Genomic DNA, 20,608 nt, shown 5'->3' with positions numbered 1-20,608 from the left:
AAGGATAATGCACTAGGCCGGTGCGCCCCTGTGTTTGCTTGTTGTTTACAATTCATGGGACACAGATGGGGAAAAAAATTTATGGGGTTTTCCATAATTTAGTCAAAATGGAAAAAAGGGCTGGCTTTATATATACACATTAGTTGTATACATATGTAGAACATCTAGAATGGTTATATCATTGCAGGAGTTTCTGTTAGAGATTTAGAGTTTAAATGATAAAAGTCTCGGAAATACATATGAGATATATATATATATATATATATATATATATATATATATATATATATAAAATGTAATGATGTTAGTTTGAAGGTTACTTAATTTTGTCTTTGTCAGTACAGAGAAGCCATTTTGCTATGTATGTATTTCTATTCTGAGATTCTATGTTAGTATGTTGGAAGGAGTTATGTGTCAACTATAGATGCAAACCATATATTGAAGAGTGGGTGGTTACCTTTATATTTAGAAAAACTACCTTTAAGGGAATATATACTTTTTGCTGACACTGTATTTACATACAGCATTAAAGACAGCTAAATCTATAGATTAAACAGAGAAAATGACATCTACACTCTGAAGACAAGCAACAGCGCTCGCTCTCCTTCTGTCAATTTTTGTTTTATTCTGTTTTGTATTGTATGCTTTGCTTTAAGAAAATAAACAACTTTCCTGAAGTATCATGACAGCTGAGCCGTCTATTTCGAACAATTTCCCCTCACTTCCAGTCTTAGTGTCACCAGGACAGGAAGTAAGGGAAACTCACTGTGGGGATATAGCCAGCAATTGTTTCCTTATATATATTAAATATAATGTATAATATGGGCATTATAAGGCAACAATTGCAAGCTATGTCCCCACAGTGAGATTCGCCCACTTCCTGTCCTGGTCATTAAATAAAGCAGCCCTCCATGGTAAAGAGAGGCAATCATAATTCTCTATACATTATATAGTATATTAATCAGCTCTACCAGATCTTTAGGACAGAATGTTAGAAACAGTGTTAAATATCACCAGTGAACCTCGCCTAACACAGTACCAGAAATTTGCTGCATCTTAAAGATATGCCCTAGAATTCATAAAGACTGGCACAGGCAGATTTTGCAAAAGTGTTTCTCATGCATTCTAAAAGTGGTGAAGAATGTGCCAAATTCATATACCGGTCTAGAATTTGTACTTGAATTTGGATCATGCTGTGTCACTTTTAAAATGCACGTGAGATACTTTTACAAAATCTTTCTGAGCCAGTATTTCTCTTCTTGATGCGAAAAGAGAGTTGGTCCTAATTAGCTCCACTTTTAAATTTGGTGCATTTGATGCAACAGTGGCACATTTTAGAACTACCTGGATTTGGTACACAAGTTGCTTTTAGAACCAAAAGTGTTGCAAATGATTGCTGAATTTGACACAATCCATTAATAAGAGGGATTGACGCCAGAAAAGTGGTGCAGCAACTTTATAGATTTCCCCCTGTGGTCTATAAGACAATGTAGTATGCGAGCCAAGATCTAGTTATACAGTACATATCTGGCTCGCGGTACTAAATAGTAGTTTAATGCACCCCATAAAACATTTGACAAACCTGAAAGTTGGAAGGTGACAAACACTAAATGCGTAGATGGACTTTTATTGACAAGCAAACATTCTGGCTTCAGAGAGTACACCTGCAGCATCTAATTATGCACAGGTACAGTAGTACGCATTGATGGAATCATTCCAGTTTCCAAACAGTCCATTGGAATAGTCCTTTAACTGGTAGACCACTCCAGCGCTGAAGGAACGGTTGTTTCCAGTTTTGCCCGACTTGCTCCACACTTTCAGGGTGCAGCGACTGCCCACAACCAGAGATGAGATCTTGTTACCCCATCCAAGTGGCATGTAGGGGAAGTCATCTCCATTTTTGGCATCGAGGTAGACCCCTCCGCAGGACTGGTCAAAGTACATGTTGCTGTGTTCATACATGCGGGCACAGAGCTTCTCCCCCGCGTCATTCACCAGTTCCGAGGCTGCAGGGCATTGAGCCAGGAGACCCTCAAAGAACAGAGGCAAAAGAAGCACAGAAAACAGCATCTTCATAGTAACAGCTAGTGTAATTCCTGTAGACCTCTCATCTTCTCTAGTATTTATATATTTAGGATATCTTTGATAAAACTGACCAAGGCTGTGCTGACATTGTTGTGGCCTCAGGTGACAAAGTCCAATTTAGCATATCTTTGATAAAACCGACCAAGGCTGTGCTGATATTGTTGTGGCCTCAGGTGACAAAGTCTATCTAGAATAGTAAATATGTGCAGTGTAGGCACACACAGGTGTGACAATTCCCAGCATGTGTTTTTCTAAGAGTTCAGATGCTGCCTCTTGTGTCTGAGAATCTCAGTGGGGGTCAAGGTGAAGTCCTGGTCACATACATCACAGTGATAATTCTTGTGTAGAGAGGTCAGTGAAGAGGGCTTTATTTCTGGTTCTTCTGTCTCTGTAGGAGAACAATAATAATTCTGGTAACACTTTTCATTGCAATTTATATGTGGACATTGTCAAGTCCTGTCTATTGATGTAATATAAGATAATAGCATACTGAACATCGGCTTTGCTAATTTGCATGCATGTCTTTAGGATTATGGTGTGACCAGAGAAAACGGTCACCTCTGCCCAGTTACAATATCTGTTCAGTGCTGATCATATGTTATAGCAAGGGTTGTTTGCAACTTTTAAGGATAGGTAGCAGGAGGTATATTGGCAACAAAATATAAGGCTCTGGTTCTATTCAGTGTTGCTGTAGCTTTCTGAGATCAATTAAAAGAAAACTTTGATGGTACTGGAACAATTAAATGAATGAGATTTCTGCACCACCAATTTTAAACTACAGTGCTAGTGTGCCTATAAATTATAAAATGTCCACAGCTGCAAAAAACGATTGTGTGTTCCCACGTAAAGTATTGCGCTGTAGAGTAATAAGACACTATTTAAGTATGTATATACAGTATCTTACAAAAGTGAGCCCCCCCCCCCACCCCTTACATTATTGTAAATATTTTATTATATATTTTCATGTGACACTGAAGAAATGACACTTGGCTACAATGTAAAGTAGTGAGTGTACAGCTTGTATAACAGTGTAAATTTGCTGTCCCCTCAACATCACTCAATACACAGCCATTAATGTCTAAACCGCTGGCAACAAAAGTGAGTACACCCCTAAGTGAAAATGTCCAAATTAGGCCCAATTAGCCATTTACCCTCCCCGTTGTCATGTGACTTGTTAGTGTTACAAAGTCTCAGGTGTGAATGGGGGGTAGGTGTGTTCAATTTGGTGTTATCGCTCTCACTCTCTCATACTGGTCACTGGAAGTTCAACATGGCACCTCATGGCAAAGAACTCTAAGGATCTGAAAAAAAAAAATAATTGTTGCTCTTCATAAAGATGGCCTAGGCTATAGGAAGATTGCCAAGACCCTGAAACTGAGCTGCAGAACGGTGGCCAAGACCATACAGCGGTTTAACAGGACAGGTTCCACTCAGAACAGGCCTCACCCTGGTCAACCAAAGTTGAGTGCACGTGCTCAGCGTCATATCCAGAGGTTGTCTTTGGGAGGTAGAAGTATGAGTGCTGCCAGTATTGCAGCAGAGGTTGAAGGGGGGGGGGGGGTCAGCCTGTCAGTACTTAGACCATATGCTGCACACTGCATCAAATTGGTCTGCATGGCTGTCGTCTCAGAAGGAAGCCTCTTCTAAAGATGATGCACAAGAAAGCCTGCAAACAGTTTGCTGAAGACAAACAGACTAAGGACATGGATTACTGGAACCATGTCCTGTGGTCTGATAAGACCAAGATAAATGTATTTGGTTCAGATGGTGTAAAGTGTGTGTGGCGGCACCCAGGTGAGGAGTACAAAGACAAATGTGTCTTGCCTACAGTCAAGCAGGGTGGTGGAAGTGTCATGGTGTGGGGCTGCATGAGTGTTGCCGGCACTGGGAAGCTACAGTTCATTGAAACAGTGTGTAATGATGCATACTCTTTGCAACCATATACCTCTATCTATCTTAAAAAAATTCTTAAAGTAATATTATCAAAATCAACATCCACATAGGATTAAATTGAATCATCTCTTCATAAAAACATAGTGCAATTAAAGTGCAATTTCTTTAATGCTAATTTGATTGCACATCTAATAACACTTCAGTGCTCACAAAACTCTCACCTCCAATCATTAAGAGTTGCGTCTATATATCATCATCCAGCAAGATCTCCCAAATTTATGGATAATTACAAGCCTCCTTTCCACTAGGGACCCTCCTCCTGCTATCATGTACACTTCCACCAGTATATCCGGGTTATGGTCCCTTTAAGTATACAAACTGCATATGCGACCATACTCACTTAAAAAAAGAGAATATCAAGAACTCCCATTGTGCAGTATGATGGTACTGGGGCAATATGCAATTAGTCGCCTTTGGGATTAAATAAAAGTTAAAAAAAACAATGCATTGAAAGTGCTTCTTTAAAGTGGAGCTCCAGCCCCCCCCTCCAAAAATGTAAAGTCAGCAGCTACAAATACTGTAGCTGCTGACTTTTAATATTAGGACACTTGCCTGTCCAGGGGTCTGGTGATGTTGGCACCCCAGCCGTTTTTTCAACCGGCTCTCGGGTGCTGCTGCCCCCATTCCTTGTAAGGGAAACTGGTAGTGAAGCCTTGCAGCCTCACAGCCGGTTCCCGACTGTGCATGTGCCAAGCGCTGCGCTTTCTGAATAGCCCAGCAGCGGGGGGGAAGGGGGGGGCCGTACTTCCACGGCAAGGTCCGCAGCGAGGTCTACCAGAAGTGGGAAAGCGTACATACACAGGTAGGAAGCAAACAAGCGGAGCTTTCCTTTTTGGGTGGAGCTCCACTTTAAATGAAACCTGTCACAAAAAAGATGGTAAATACTTACCTTTCCAGTGAGCAGTACGTTAAAGTGGAAGTAAACCCTTCTATTGTTTTCAGCCAAGGAAGCTCATATCTTGGCCTCTTTTTAATCTTCAAATGCCATGATGCTGCAACATATGATCAGTTATGAAACCACCCATTGGATGGTTTGACAGTTTGGTGGAGATCACAACTAAAGTGACAGTTAGCAATCTCAGCGGGTGATGGGAATGTAATTGTTTTTTTGAAACTGTTAAATCAATGGGTTTACTTCCACTATAAATCATCACTCTCTTCCTGAGCTACAACCAACACTGCTATCCAATGCTTCCAGAGGTGTGTCCTCTGCTGAGCGCTAGGTTTCTTCTCACCATGTTCTGCATCACTACTGTGTCCTGTAGTAGGAGGTCAATGGGAGGAAGCATAGCATGCAGCAGGGAACACACTATCTAACAATTTCCCAGAAATGTTATTTTTTTTATGGCCACCACTACTATGTGGATAGTAGTGGTGGCCATAGTTAAAAAAAACTTTAACAGACTGCCTGTTGCATAGGTAAGAATTCCTTTTCTCCTTTTGGAGGTTTATTCTGATCTAAATTCTGCACGCTAACAACAGGGTTACTGCTCCTCGCCAGCATCACATACTTACCTTTTCTTTGCCCCTTCACCATGCTGTTACCTGCTAGCAGTGAAGAAAATACCAATTGCTTCTAGGTATGAAGAAGCAAGTGATGCACTCTATGTAATGGATGAAGTTGCATAGAACCAGAAAGCTTGAAAAGGCTTGCAGAGAAGATCTCACAGAGATGCAAGATATCAGCATGCGATTCAAAAATAGTGCAAAACAAACAACAGATTCTCCGATATCAACTTACCAGTTTTCTCTTCCTCTGTACAGCTGTTTTGATGTGCCATGCGTTCTAGAGGTGTAAATGGCATGTATAGGCCACAGCGAGGACAGGTCCAGAATGTGCGCAAACAGTCACTGTACAAATCAGCATCACTCTGCATGAAACAAACACGCACTGTATTTGCAGCATACTGAAAACTTCAAGATAGAGACTACATAAACTAATACTAAGAAAAACTCAAAGTTGTTACATAACTGTTTTTAATATTTTTTTTTAACTGAAAAATCATGAGAAGGTTATCAGCATTTACCGTGATGGCAGAAAAGTATGGAAAGCAACAGACAGTAGAATGGGCACATTTCCTACAGGAGGACCTGACAACTTTAGTTTTGAAACCCCCATTAGCTTACGTGGCAACGAATATAAACTAAATGGCTGAAAGAATACTAACGAAAACAAATATCTAATTTTCTAGGCATGAATATTTTTAAAAGGTTAGTTTACCTTCTCAAAAAATATCTCTGTGGATGCTGGGCTGTCAGTGCCTATGCAGTCTGTGAAGCGGTCCGGGGAATTGAAATCCCCATTCTTCTCCCTGCAGTGCTTTCAGGACAGATCAGAGCCATTCTGATTGGTCAGCGGTATCACACAGTACCACTCTGATTCATCCCAGAAGCATTGCAGAAAGCAGAGGGGAAAAAAATGGGATTTTAAATCCCTGGACCACTGCATCAACAGTGTGGGCACTAACAGCTCAGCATCCACAGAGGTAAATGCAGCAGGGAGGGGGGGTGGGGAGGGTGTACAGTGTTCACCTTTTCATTTTTTCCTGAGAAAAGCCGAATGCTTTAAAGATATTAAGGTAAATATTACAAGTAGCTATTTCATTATAGTTACCCTATGCTTTACATTTACCATTCTTTAAAAGTATAACTCTACCTGAAATAACTCTGCAGAGGCAAAAGGCTTGTTGTAATTTCTCTTTGACAAGCTACATAGTACAATACATACAATACAATACATAGTACACAGTGGAGCAGTCTACTTTTTTCACTTCCCCTTAAAGTGTTATTAAACCCAAAAATATAATGTATTTCAGCTTACCAATCATTAGATGTGTAATTTTTTTCTCCCTCGGTTTTCACCTGGTGATCTGGTCAGTAACACACCTAGGGTGCTATTAACTAAAACTAAAGCCTGCAAAATCTGGTGCAACCAATCAGCTTCCAGGTTTTAACGTCAAAGCCAATTTGTACAAGCTGAAGTTAAAGCTGATTGGCTACCATGCACAGCTGCACCAGATTCTGCGTGCACCAGCTTTAGTAAATCTGCCCCCCCCCTAATGTATTAGAGTGCTCCCACTCTAATGAATAAGCACAGGGGCACCTTTGAACAGCAGTCTGGGGGGGAGGGGAGTGTTAGCTGTACTAGCAGATTTAGAAAACTGAAACCAAACACCAGCTAATACTTTTTAAACAGTTACAGCAACAGGTTTTTTTTTTCCTTTTGTGATAAATGAACATATGACCTCCCATGCTCATCCTCCCATGATCGTGCTTCTAGCGCACCCACTGCGGCTTGCATCTGCAGGCCTCTGTGATCGCTGTGTCCTTGAGACACAGCTAGTCACAGATCGTGGTAAAGAGCCAATTACAGTGGCTCTTTACCACATTATCAGCTGTGTCCAATTACAGCTGACCACAAGATTTGCCAGTTATCAGCATTCCTCTCCTCACGCTGACAGCGTGTGTGGATAGCCGATAGTTGGCAAATCCACACAGGGGACATCTACACTGATCATCAGTGCCTTGATAACATTCCCTATCAGTGCTGCCAGTCAGTGCCCATCATTGCCGCTTATCAGTGACAGTCAGTGCCGCCCATCAGTGCAGCCTCATTAGCACACATCAGTGAAGGATAAAAATTACTTATTTACAACATTTTATAACAGGAACTAAGAAAGTTTTTTTAAAATTTTTTTTTTAAATGTTTTGTCTTTTTTTGTTTGTGTAGCAAAAAAATAAAAACCCCAGAAGTGATTAAATACCACCAAAAAAAAAAGCTCTATCTGTCTCAAAAAAAAATGATAAAAATGTTGTTTGGGTACAGTGTTGCATGACCGCGCAATTGCAATTCAAACTGCAACAGCACTAAAAGCTGAAAATTGGCCTGGGCAGGACAGGGGTAAAAGTGCCCAGTAGGCAAGTGGTTTCAGACCTTGCCACTTTCCTCATTAGAATCCTGCAAGTGCAGCAGCTGATTACTAATGAAAAAGTCACTGACATTCACATTGCACATGGACCTAGACAAACAAACAGCTCTATTTTCAGTACTCCTGATCATTAAAAGAATAAGACATTTTCTCTATCTTGTTAGCTACTTGAAAATAATGCTGTAAATTATGCCCTTAGAATAAAACCAGCACTTCCACAACTATGCATTTGGTAAGAAAGGCAGCATATGAAAGAAGCAATGATGCCTATAACATTACCAGCAGATGGTGTGTAACATTGGGTGTAAATGACTTATGCATATCTATATTCCCACTTACCATCAAACAGTTATAAGTCAGGAAGTTGGTCACAGTGTATCCACCTTTCACATTATCAGGCTTCATATCTTCATTGCCAAAAACACCCTTTAAGCTGATCGTATCGGTGACTGGCTGAGGACCCACGTACAGGTTCTGCATTTCTAAAACTGCCAGACGCCTAATACTGTACCTTACCTGTCAGGGAATGTAAACACAACACGATCAGAATGCCACAGATAAGTCTACAAGAGGTATGTGTGATGTGATTTGATGTATTGCAGGTTTTTGCTCCTATCCAGGGCACCATTAAAAGATTTTCCATCATTTCTTGTCCCATTGACAGCAGTTTCACTGTAGTGAGGATAAATGTCTAACAACATGGCTAGAATACCTTTTTATTGCGGAGTTGTCACAGCAAGGAAATGATCTTAGTTATAGGTGCTTTATCATTTTTAATAACGTTTGGGTAGCAAGCAGCAAAGGTGGTCTGCAGTGTAAAATTTGCTTTATTTTTGCCTTAAAAAAATAAAAATATTATTTTTATTATTTTTATTTTTTTTCAGTTTATTAAGTTTATTTTCTCATGTGCTGACGATAATGTTAATTTAATTTATTTCTATTATTCATTAGATTAATGTATTTATTTGCCCATGTATTATCCCCTGTGTGTTTTCAACCACTGTTTGTTCTTTTGATATACTGTAGTCTATAATGCCAATACTCCCTTTCCATGAATTAGATGCTGTATGTTTTAATATTAGTGCCGCTGTATTTGAATATAAGGCGGGTTATAGGACCGAGCAGGTCTAGGCTCCTTTACTATTTAAGCCCACTTCCAAAATGGCGCATTATCAGCCTGAAGAAGGAGCGCATGCTCCGAGAACGCGTCGCCGGCGCCCTGACGTCATCACGCTACCGGAAGTGACGACGGATCGGCTTTTGTGTGTCCCCGGGACTAGGAAGAGCGGCTAGCTACCGCTCACAAGCCTGTCAACCGTCACCGCTCGAGCCATCCTGATCCGACCGGAATGATTGTCATGAGCCCTCTATTTTATTCATTTTGTGAGTACCCTCTGTTCTATTGATTTTATCCAATAAATCTCGAGTTACTGCACTCAGAGTGGCGCCTGTGTTTCTTCCCCATGTAACCGCAGACATAACAGGGCAAGTAGGTGACCGGATATGGAGAGTGTTCACAAATAAGGTAGCTTCTGTTTGCAGATAGGGAACTCTCAGGATCTTCAGCAAAGAATCAGAGAGATATTCCAAGTATCGACAGCCAGGATCAGTTGTGTCTGCGCCTTGGTGCAGCTCCAAAGTGGTCATTCAGCCAGGTCATAGCTTCTTTTGGGCTTGTGTAGAAATGAGGTTTGCCATCATGGATGTTTCGTAACTTAGCATGAAAATGCATAGTGTATTGTAGGCCCTCATTACGCAGACAGTCCTTCACAGCAGTGAAGGAGGTTTTGCTAGCGTTGGACTTCAGCCGACAAGTCGGGATAGACAGAGATGGTATTGCCATTGTTTTTGAGTGGCCCTTTTTCCCTGGCAAGATGTAGAATGGTCGCCTTGTCTTTGAAATTAAATCCCGCGGTCTCGGATGTCCCTTTTTGGATGTTGCTTGAACTTCCCAACTGTAACCCACATTCAATACCCAACTCCTGAGACCAACCCCAAAGGCATCTGTAAGAACAAGAAAAAGAAGAAGAAGAGCGAGACAAAGGAAGAACCAGAAAAAAAAAGAAGAAGAGAAGGAGAAAAAGGAAGGAAAAAAGATACGCCGTCAGAAGCAGTCAGAGAAGGCCCAAAAAAGCCAGTTGAAGTGACGGAAACTCATGGGAAATCCATGGTTCACAGACTTTGAGAAATTTAGGATGCGAGTCGTTAACAATGCTAGATATCTGCTCATTATAAATTTAATCCCTAGATAATTGATCGAGTGAGATGCCCAGTGGTATGGGAAGTGTTCTTGAAGCTGTTCCACAACTTTGGTGGAGAGAATTACATTCAGTGCCGTAGTTTTAGAAAAATTGATCCGCAGACCCGAGAAAGCCAAAAAATGATCAAGCTTGAGCTGAAAATTGGGGAGAGAGATAAGCGGGTTGGTAAGGACCAAGAGAGTATCATCTGCAAAAAAGTTAATCTTATACTGAGTCCCCGCATAGGACACTCCTGATATGTCCACATTGGCCTTGATTGCTGCCACCAGCGGTTCCAACGTCAGAATAAAAAGCGCCGGAGATAAAGGGCATCCCTGTCAGGTACCCCTGTGAATGGGGAAGGGCTCGGAAAGAAAACCTGCATACTTCCTAGAGTCCAAGGGGGATGAATAAAGGATAAGAAGTGAGTTCCAAAGCCCCAGAGGGATAGAGCAAATAAAAGGTAATCCCAGGAAAGCGAATCAAACGCTTTATAAATATCTAAAGAAAGCAATAAAACCTGGGATTTTACGTTGGTGAAGAATGTGGATAAGGTGGATCACTTTATTGCCCGCTTGGCGGCCTGGCATGAAGCCCACCTGGTCCCTGTGGATGAGGGCCTAAAGATATTTATTAACACGGGAGTATAAGATTATCCCCAAGATCTTCAGGTCCACATTCAACAGGGAGATAGGACAAAAGAACTGAGGGTCAAAAGCCTCCTCCGTTGATTTCAGGATCATAGTGATGTGGGCTTTTAGAGAATCTGGGGAAGGCTGTTCGCCCCCACGTAGGAAGATGAATGTGGGATGAGAGGATTTTCCTTTAAATTTCACTTTTAATGATAATGGTAAACAGGGCAAATAGAGAGGGTGAATCTCCTTAACAGTGACACAGACAGCAATAAAAACTGACTCACGTTCTAATCCCTCTCCACTCTATACAATTTTTTTTTTTTTAAATGTTACCTTTAGTAGTTGTACTTTATGTTTGCTAAAATCGCAGAGCACTCACTGCAACCAAGTAACATTCAACGTCTGAGGTCTTCATAGCAATATCATAGTTTTGAACTAAATAGCATGCAAATATGCTGACATGGAACAGGATGATAAAAGGAGAGAGAGCGGAGAGATGACCTTATCAGTCTGCTGCTGTTCTTTCACTGCCCAGTCAGAGGGCACAGAGTGACAAGACAGCATTGCATTACTTTTACAGTGTACAACTATACCATAGAAAGTGGTGCCATCTGTGATGTGTGGCAGGGCTGTGTAAATCTCAAGAATGGATGGACAAATAATACACATTTTTGGCAGGTAAAACAGCATTTTTATATACATTTCATCTGTTAATTTAATCTAATCCTCAAACCATTAATGTGAAATCCAACCATTACCCCTTGTACTATCATGCCAATACTCCTAATCCATTTTAACTTTAGTACTGATGCATTAAATCTTTGCCAAATATGGAAAGATTTACTCTAAATACAAGTGTTCTGCACCACAAAGTACAATGTAAAATCTTATAAAAAATAGAAGCTGCAAGGACATCTGCTGAGAAAAAAAGGTGTGGAAAGGAGATAGCAACAGAATATGCTCTTAAAATGTAAAAACGTGTGTATGAATAAATAATATCAAAGTGAATTTATTTAACATGTAAAACATGCCTTTATAGGAAAAAGCGATGCATTATACTACAAAAGAAAACTGGCAACAGCATTCTGTTAAAGATGCATAATTGTTGCTGGCCACACATTGTGAATGTACAGTAAAAGCCGAGACTGATTATATTACACATGAAAAAAATTGTAGGATATTTGTTGAGCGAATAAGTGACACGTTTAGATAAAAATCAGCAAGTACAAGAATGGGCAGTAAGAGATTTGCACACCTTCATTTAAATCAAACTGGAAAAAGAAGAAACAGATGTTGATCAATGCCAGAGATTTTTTGTATGCATTAAGAACACTTGAAAGAGCTCTTTGTTGATAAGCTCTGCATTGCTAAAGTGGGGTACACACTAGTAGAAAATCTGCCAAAAATTCCCTTCCGAGGTAAAATCGTATGATTTTCGGCTAGTGTGTACACAACTTTCAGCAGCCGATGCTGCCATTTTCAACGAAAAAAAAACGGAGGGACAAACACCAAAATTTTTATCGTCTGTCCCCAGACGACCAATTTTCGTTTAATGTGTATGCAGAACGTCTGTGAAAAATCGGATACGAAAGACTGACTGCGCCTGATCTGAAGTTGCTGACGACCCGGAAGTCTAGGAACAAATGTCCCAAAAAAAAACGGACGAGAAATTTTGTGAATATTTATGCACTGTCAACTAAAAATGGTTATGAACGCTGAGCAAGAGAGAGAAAAATCGGAGGATATTTTGTCCAATTTCCGTCAAGTGTGTACGGGCCTTAAGTCATCTGAAGTGACAGTGAAACAGCAAACATTAAGACAAAGATAGCCACCCCTGCACCTCAATACATCTGATAGAAGTAACTGACCTACCTCTGAGCGAACATAGTCAACCAGACGCTGCCCTAAGCCATCAATCTCTCTCCTCCATCGACGCTTGTCATCTTCATCAAAATCACGTCTGTTTGTTTTTTCCAGCCTGGAGCGTAATACCTTTTCCCAGGCCAGACGCACTTTTACAGCCTCAGAGATCAAATGCAGGGCACCTTCAGGATCTTTCATGTTCACCTCTATCCAGCCATCACACACAATGCGGCAGCAGTCAGTGTTGGTGTCCAAGGAACGAGCCAGAAGTAGAAGACCCTACAACATAGACAATGGTAACACAATGACAGCTGAATCTATCTGCTTGTCACTTGGTTTATGAACTCAATACACTATAACTTCTCTATACTGCCCTAATAAATAACTACAATACTCCCAAATAGACAAGTAAGCAGCAGATAGCTGTGATCCCTTGGACAGTGCTTTGCAGTTAATTAAAGACTGGTACTGTTTTATAGAGACAGAAAATCCCTGAAGTTCTCTGTTTGCATTTTGAGTAATAGGAGACTCACCTGCAAAGCTGGCAATCTCACACAATTCACCAAATACGGTTTGTTGGTCTCTAGTAGTGAAACAAATCCTACAATCTGGTGCTTATTGCTCAGCCCGCGACTCTTTGAATCTGTAGACATAAAAACACGAAACTGGTTAAAACATTACTATTATGCCTGTAGTAAACTAACATTTTTTTAAAATAAATTATTTAAAGCTCTGAAATTTTTTTTTGTATTGCATACATACATTGGTCCAGCTTGCCACAATGTCAGTAGAAATCACTGTAGTAGTTGGTGCCAATACAGTGATAGCTGCAATCACCCAGGTTCTATGCGAGTAGCTGTCCCAATGGACAACGATTGCTTGCTCAATACAGACGACATTCATAGAACATTTTGTATTTTTTTCAATAAATACAAGGTGATTCTGCAATTGGACGAGTAGAAGATAAGGGACAATGAAGTCACAATCCCCACCACACACGATTATATTACTCCTTGTATTCTTTGAAAAAATACAAGGCATGCTATGATGTTGACAATGGTGAGCAACCAGGGATCAACCTGTGGGGGATACCATAGCTTTAAATCTGCCATGTGAAGTCTAAGGCACTTCAGCCTCTGACTGTTCATCTCAGGAAATTTGAAATGATATTTGGGGATGCCACTACTGTGCTGTTCACAGTTCTCTGCCTCTACCAAGATGGCCATCTCCACACAGAGCTGCAATGCACAAGACAGCGTAAGGCAGTAAAGGGAAAACCAACTGCAGAGAGACCCACAGGCAATACCAGTGACTATTTCCTTGCCCTCTGACTGCTTTTTTGTGAGAGTTCAGTTTCTCTTTAGGACCAACAAACATCATTTGGACTAATATAGTTTTCCATGTCTCTATGCCACCACTATTGTTTTCCTACAGTATCTGAATAGGCACAAAGCAGCATCTATTATCACTTACTTGTTCCCGTACCTTACGGTTTCTGCCTCTAGATTGAGACCCTCTTTGTTAATGTAACTAATTCTTGTTTTTTTTATTTTGTAGACCCCCCCCAAGGTGATCCTATCAATAATATAAAACACCAGCTCTATAAAATAAGATCATCTACACTTACATTTCTGGTGGCCCCTGTATTGACACACTACCACCTTCCAAATAAGTTGAATATCTGTTGACCCCATTACACCCAGTGGTTCCTCCCATTGGCTAATTTGCAGTGAAGTGATGTGCGTGCAATCATGGGGAACCCCTGCGTGCGGCAGGAGTAAAAGATATTTACACACCTGGAAGTGTTAAATACCTGCAGTGGCCTAGGGGCATATTTATAAGTGATATTGTGAGGACAGGTCTTTTTAACTAAAAACACTGAGACCAGTACATAAATTTGATCTGCTATATCGAGAAAGGCCTTTTGTTGAGCCTGGCTCTAAGAATGACTCTTGTGGCTGAAATGAACACAATCTACAGTTGCTTTAAGGGCAAACCACAGACTGCTTTCTCGATCAGCTCATTTTAATGTCTATGATTAACTGAGCAACTATAACAGATTTCTGTTCAGATCCTTTACTATTTATCCACAAAATGTATGCTTTTTTCCTTGTATCCATAATGGTTTACTTGTATCCAAATAAAGTGATATTAAACTCTTAAATTTAAAATATAATTTTTTTTTTTTTAACTACCTTTTTACCTCCTGCATATGGAGTCCCCAAGCTGTTAACCCCCTTACTGGTGTGCAGGCATCTTCTAGCAAGCCGGTTGCTAAGGAGACATCGGTGAGTGCACTATCCCAGAAGTACCCACCTCTAGAACCTGAAAGTTTAGGGAAGTATTTCTAATTGTGGGGACCAGTAGAGGTGACAACAGACCACAGGTAAGTAGACTTACCTGACAGTCACTAGGGATTTTTTTTTTACCTTAATCGAGAGTATGTGTTAAAGAAAAAAAAAACCACTTTAAGTGGTTTTACTTTTTCCTATATTATTTATGCTTGTTTTGAACAATTAGTTTAACCAAGTCTTAGGAGATGATGGAGTTACAATAAATAAAAATACCATTCACTGTGGCTTCCTCTTGGTCTTCGTCTACTTGAAGGAGCTCTGGGTTACTGGAGAAGACAGATGTTGGGTGGAGGACAATCCCCTGCTTGCTTTTTGTGTGGAAGACCTACAAAGAGAACGAGAAAAGTTTCAAAAGCAGCCTACAGTTTATATTAATCTGATAGAGCGGGGATGGATTAGAGCTTCTGTGTGTTTTTTAATGCTATCTAGGGCTTTGTTATAGAAATTTCCTCTAGAGAGAGGTCCCCTAACAACAGAGCTCCAGATAGCAATAAAATCCTGATTCTAATTCTAATCCTAACCCACTAAATCCAAAACTAGCAAAAAAAGTTTGGCTGGACATACATTTTTAAGTAAAAAGATACAATATCACTCACCTGGTCAGAGTCCTTTCTGCAACTGTTAAAGCTGTCCGGTAGTGCCAGTTGTGGATACAATCCATGGCAGACAATAAGCTTGAGCAAGGACAGCTGTTTGCGTGACAGCTCTTCTCCAGCACCAGACAGTTCTCGCAGCTCGTCCACATTGTGTCTTAATTTAAACTTCACATCCTGCAATATATTATCCAATTTCCAATGTCAACAAGAAACAAAAAAATGAAGCAGTCATGGATACAGCAAGTTAGAACACTAGGAGGATAATATATAAGAATTTGCAATAATGAAATCTCTCGTGATAATTAACTAAACAAAATAACAGAGTGGGCAACTACATGGCAAATGTGGTTTAATGTGGATAAGTGCAAGGTATTGCACTTAGGGACCAATAACATAAAAGCAATATACAACCTAGGGGAGGAACCTCTGGGGGCGTCAAAAATGGAGAAAGATCTGGGGGTCTTGGTGGAAGATAGATTTAGCAAAAGCATGCAATGTCAAGCTGCAGCTGCCAAAGCCGGCAGAAGTTTGGCATGCATAAGGAAGGGGATGTATTCCAGAGATAAAACTATAATCCTACCACTTTATAAAACTCTGGTCCGACCACACCTGGAGTATTCTGTCCAGTTCTGGTCGCCAGTCCTCATAAAAGGGATGTATTGGAGCTTGAGAGAGTACAGAGAAGGGCAACAAAACTTATTAGGGGATTAGAGGACCTTAATTACGAAGAGCGTTTAGAAGCACGTGAGTTACAAATACCTCAACGGTGATCAGAGCATAGAAAAAAAACTATTCAGTCGCAAGGAATGCATGAGGACAGGAGGTCATACAATGCGTTTAGAGGAGGAGAGGTTTAACCTCAGGCTACGCAGGGGGTTCTTTACTGTAAGGGCTACAAGGCTGTGGAATTCCCTGCCACAAATGGTAGTAACTTCAAGGATCGAAACATTCAGGGGTATGAGAAATGAATACGTCCACACACACCTACACAGGTTGAACTGAATGGACTATTGTCTTTATTCAAACTCACCTACTATATAAACTATGTAATATTACAGTTAAGCATAAGAAAATTAATATGACCTTCCCTGAGTGAAAGCTATGTTGATCACTTGCCTGGATATCTACAGAATCTTTTCCTTCTTTACTAGATTTTCTGTCCTCATCACTGGAGGTTCCCAATTCCTCATGCTGCAATTTGAGCACTTTGCGTTTGCGTTTCTCTGTGCGCTCATGCTCCCTCTTGAGGTGGTGAAGCTCCTTACGCTCCTTGTGCTGCCGCTGGCGGCTGTAGCGGTCAACTATTCGGGTTTCACTCACTTGCAGCATTCCATGGTCCTTTAGTAACTCCTAGAGAAAGAAATAACCCTAGGGATAACTCACAAAGGGATAAAACCCAAGGGATAACTCACAAATACACTCACAAAACAGTATGGAGAAGGCTACAATGAATGTGGTGGTAAAATCATGTGGTTTATTTTTACCAATAGGTAAGCCTACAATAAGACTTACTCATGGGTACAGTAAATATCGCCTAAAAGTGCATTGTTTAGGAGATATTTACTTATTTACTAGCAGCAGCCAGTGATGCCACCAGCATACTTGTCTCTGAATAGGCTGTGCCATCCATTCAGAACTCTGTGTCGCGGGTTTAACATCATTGTGGCTCCGTCATTCATACGGCCGAAGCCCCGTTAACCTGGAAGGAAGGCCGGTGAAGATGGAAGTGCCTACAGCGGTGACAGCGCACCACTGGAGGGCTTTGTTTTCAAGTAAGTCTGTCATAATGTGCTAGTATGCAGTGCATAATATTTGAACGGTCTAATTACAGAAACCTGTTTGTCTCTACCTTCACTAATCAACATCCAGAGAAAGGACATCACTTACCTTAAACTGACGCCGCAGGTTTGTCATTTCATATAACCTTTGCTCTTCCAGCCCTCGCCTTCGACACCACTTTCTGGAGTTACTGCCACGATTCGACTTGTTCTGGTGCAAAACATTTCAAATAATTTTCAGTAAATTCCTATGCCTATTTATATTTTATAAACAACATTATAAAAATGTGGACTACACTGGGTAACAAAATATAACCACTTGACCTCTAGAACGTTTTACCCCCTTTATGAAAAGGGCATTTTTTTTTTTGTTCAGCACTGTGCTACTTTAACTGGCAACTGCGCGATCATGCAACTCTGTATGCCAATGTAATTTATATTTATTTTTCACACAAATATAGCTTTCTTTTGGTGGTGTTTGCTTACCACAGGGTTTTTTATTTTTTATTATATAAAACGGAAAAAAAACCTTGCTGCATCACTTTTAAGCTGTTTCTTTTTCAACTGTCTGTCAAGTTTTGAGCACAAAACAAAAATAAAAAAAACTGTTGCAACCCAGTGGTTTTGTAATTTTCTGTCCATCGGTGCCAAACCTTGGGGTTGATTTACTAAGGACAAATAGTCTGTACATTTTGGAAATGCAGTTGCACTCTGCAGGTGCAGTTGCTCCAGAGTTAAGTAAATGAGGGGAAGCTCTTTTTTTATTTTTATGTCCTTGCATGTGATTGGGTATTCTTTGTAAAGTAAAGCTTCCCCTGACTTATCAAGCTCTGGAGCAACTGCACTTGTAATCTATTTGCCTTTTGTAAATCCACCCTTCTACTATTTCCCTGAATTCAAATTCAAAAGAAAGAAAGCTTTTATAATTGCCACAAAGCTGCCATATGAATGGCCAGCATATCAGACTAAAGCCTAGTACAACATACTACTAGTTTTTATTTTCGTTCTGAACAGAAAAAAAATGACAGCTCAGGTCAGAGCCAGTGTACTAACTATATGATGTTAGTACAGCCATCTCCCCTGCTGTTCCATTGTGCTCTGACAGGGGGGATTGCGCCCCCCCGCCAGAACACTCCAGTCAGCACCCTCAGCTATTGGCTGAGAGCACTGATCGGGAGCCAGTCGGCAAACCTTTTTCGGTCATGTTCCTTTGACCAAACGGCTGTCTTCTGTTGGTCTGGCTGAAGTACACATGGGCTGAATGTTGTCTGGTTTCTATTGAACCGGCAGGTGCCGCCCGACATTCTGCCCGTGTGCAATAGGCTTAACAGAGGCTCTCCTCATAAGCCAACACCATCCATTCTCTCTCCAGAGCTGAAAAATAATTATTTCCAACATAGAAGTATAATAAATTGACAGTGCTAAGCACCTGTAATGACATGAGCACAAAGAGTGATAGAGAAACACTTTTGAATGTTAACGATTAGCAATCTACTGATATTGTTTCCATGTTAGGAAGGTACATTTTTAATTGAGGTCTGAAACTTAAAAAAAACACATGTTGTGCAATAATACATTTTCCTTGCTGAGGAAGTTTTCTCTCTAAGATATCTCTCAATGCTAATATCACATTTTCAAATCAGAATTGCACAACTCCAATATGTTTTTACACAATGCATGCATAGTTATAATGTTTTTATATTGCACTCCCTCACCTGGAGCCACTCATTGAAGACATTGAGCAACGTGAATGGATCTCCATTCTCACTCTCTAAGGGTTTCCTGGCTGTGCTGCATTCTGGATTGTTGGTGGCATTTCGTAGAAATGGAGACTGTACACTAAGGGCAGCTGCTATAGTCAGGACCGGTTCCACAAGGCTGAAAAGTGATCCCAGGATAAGCATCTTTCCTGCAGGGCAATATTGGATAATACGAGTTATGTAATATGTTAGAGCAAGGGTTACATTCAAATTTCATTAACCCATAGCAACCAAATGAGATTGATTAACATCAGTTAGGCCAAGGAAAGAGGACTGCTGTGCTGACTGAATTCTATGAGCTAATGATCTATTCACATTCATATTTTCCTTAACAAATCTTTATGTACTTCAAGACTTCAGATTCACAATAAATATACAAAAATAGTTTAAAAAAAAAACATTATTACCAATAACTACATCCACCGGAAGCTTTGCCAGCAGGTTACCGATTGGCGTGAGCTCCTCACAAATATCCAATGCTCCTTGATCTTTCAAGTACAGAATGGCCGTCTCTATACTAGACATAGGAGGCTGCTCAATAAATGGAAAAATACGGGGATCTCCCAGGCCCATGCTTTTCATCTGAAAATATCACAGAGAAGTTGTGTGAAAACTCTAACCAACTGGCTATATACACAAAAAAACACATATAAGGAAACTGATGATAGGAATATAATAATCCTGCGCAGTGAAGGAACAGAAGTCTTGGTCCAGAGACAACGAGCACATGGACTGATGTGAAGCTCAAGGAGCAGTCCAAACAAAGCAGGAGCTAATCTTGAGGTCAACAATCTGTGCAGATGAAGTAGAGCAGTGGTCTCCAAACTGAAGCCCTTTGCTAGCCTTTATCTGGCCCTTGGGGCACTATTCCACAGTGTCACAGACACTAATGATAGGGTATTATTCTTCCCACTAATATTAACAATGGGGCACTATTCCTCCCACTGACACCCACAAAGGGGCACTATTCCTCCCACTGACACCCACAATGGGGCACTATTCCTCCCACTGACACCAACAATGGGGCACTATTCCTCCCACTGACACCAACAATGGGGCACTATTCCTCCCACTGACATCAACAATGGGGCACTGTTTCTTCCACAGATACCAGTGATGGGGTATTGTTTCTCACACTGATACCAATGATAGGACACTACTCCTCCTCCTCCTACTAACCACCAAGCCTGAGGCCATGTTTATTTTCAGCGATTCTGGGCCTGGGACTTTTCTATCCCCACTGGCCACAATCCGGGCCTAACTGAAGTCTGAAGGACAGTGAACTGACCCTTTGTTTGAAAAGTTTGGAGAACCCGAAGTACAACATAGAGTGTAAGTCAAGGATGGGTGCCAACAAAACAGAGAATGGTTGTGGAGATCAGTGAACAATGCAGGCAAAGAGCAAATATACCAAA

General features: G+C 40.7%; 2 protein-coding genes across 2 annotated transcripts in view; both read right to left on the bottom strand.

Moving 5' to 3' along the window:
- Positions 1–1,677: 1,677 nt before the first annotated feature.
- Positions 1,678–2,070, bottom strand: LOC309560515 (syncollin-like; the record flags this gene model as incomplete). Its single annotated transcript, XM_082264147.1, has 1 exon — positions 1,678–2,070. One exon carries the CDS (start codon positions 2,068–2,070, stop codon positions 1,678–1,680), a length of 393 nt encoding a protein of 130 aa, XP_082120273.1.
- A 138-nt stretch (positions 2,071–2,208) lies between these two features.
- The window catches only part of DHX34 (DExH-box helicase 34), a 31,286-nt gene continuing 12,886 nt past the window's right edge, over positions 2,209–20,608 (bottom strand). Inside the window, exons 6-16 of the mRNA XM_082263769.1 lie at positions 19,601–19,775; positions 19,149–19,342; positions 17,543–17,644; positions 16,772–17,005; positions 15,656–15,829; positions 15,273–15,384; positions 13,239–13,348; positions 12,715–12,984; positions 8,307–8,483; positions 5,780–5,909; positions 2,209–2,473 (exon numbers count right to left, since the gene is read on the bottom strand). Of these exons, the coding sequence (XP_082119895.1) occupies positions 2,337–2,473; positions 5,780–5,909; positions 8,307–8,483; positions 12,715–12,984; positions 13,239–13,348; positions 15,273–15,384; positions 15,656–15,829; positions 16,772–17,005; positions 17,543–17,644; positions 19,149–19,342; positions 19,601–19,775 (1,815 nt within the window). The 3' untranslated portion in view covers positions 2,209–2,336. The remainder of the gene's footprint in view (positions 2,474–5,779; positions 5,910–8,306; positions 8,484–12,714; positions 12,985–13,238; positions 13,349–15,272; positions 15,385–15,655; positions 15,830–16,771; positions 17,006–17,542; positions 17,645–19,148; positions 19,343–19,600; positions 19,776–20,608) is intronic.

Source organism: Pelophylax lessonae (assembly GCF_965119305.1).
Source record: "Pelophylax lessonae genome assembly, chromosome: 7".
Taxonomy (NCBI): domain Eukaryota; kingdom Metazoa; phylum Chordata; class Amphibia; order Anura; family Ranidae; genus Pelophylax; species Pelophylax lessonae.
This window is presented reverse-complemented; position numbering and strand designations above follow the sequence as displayed.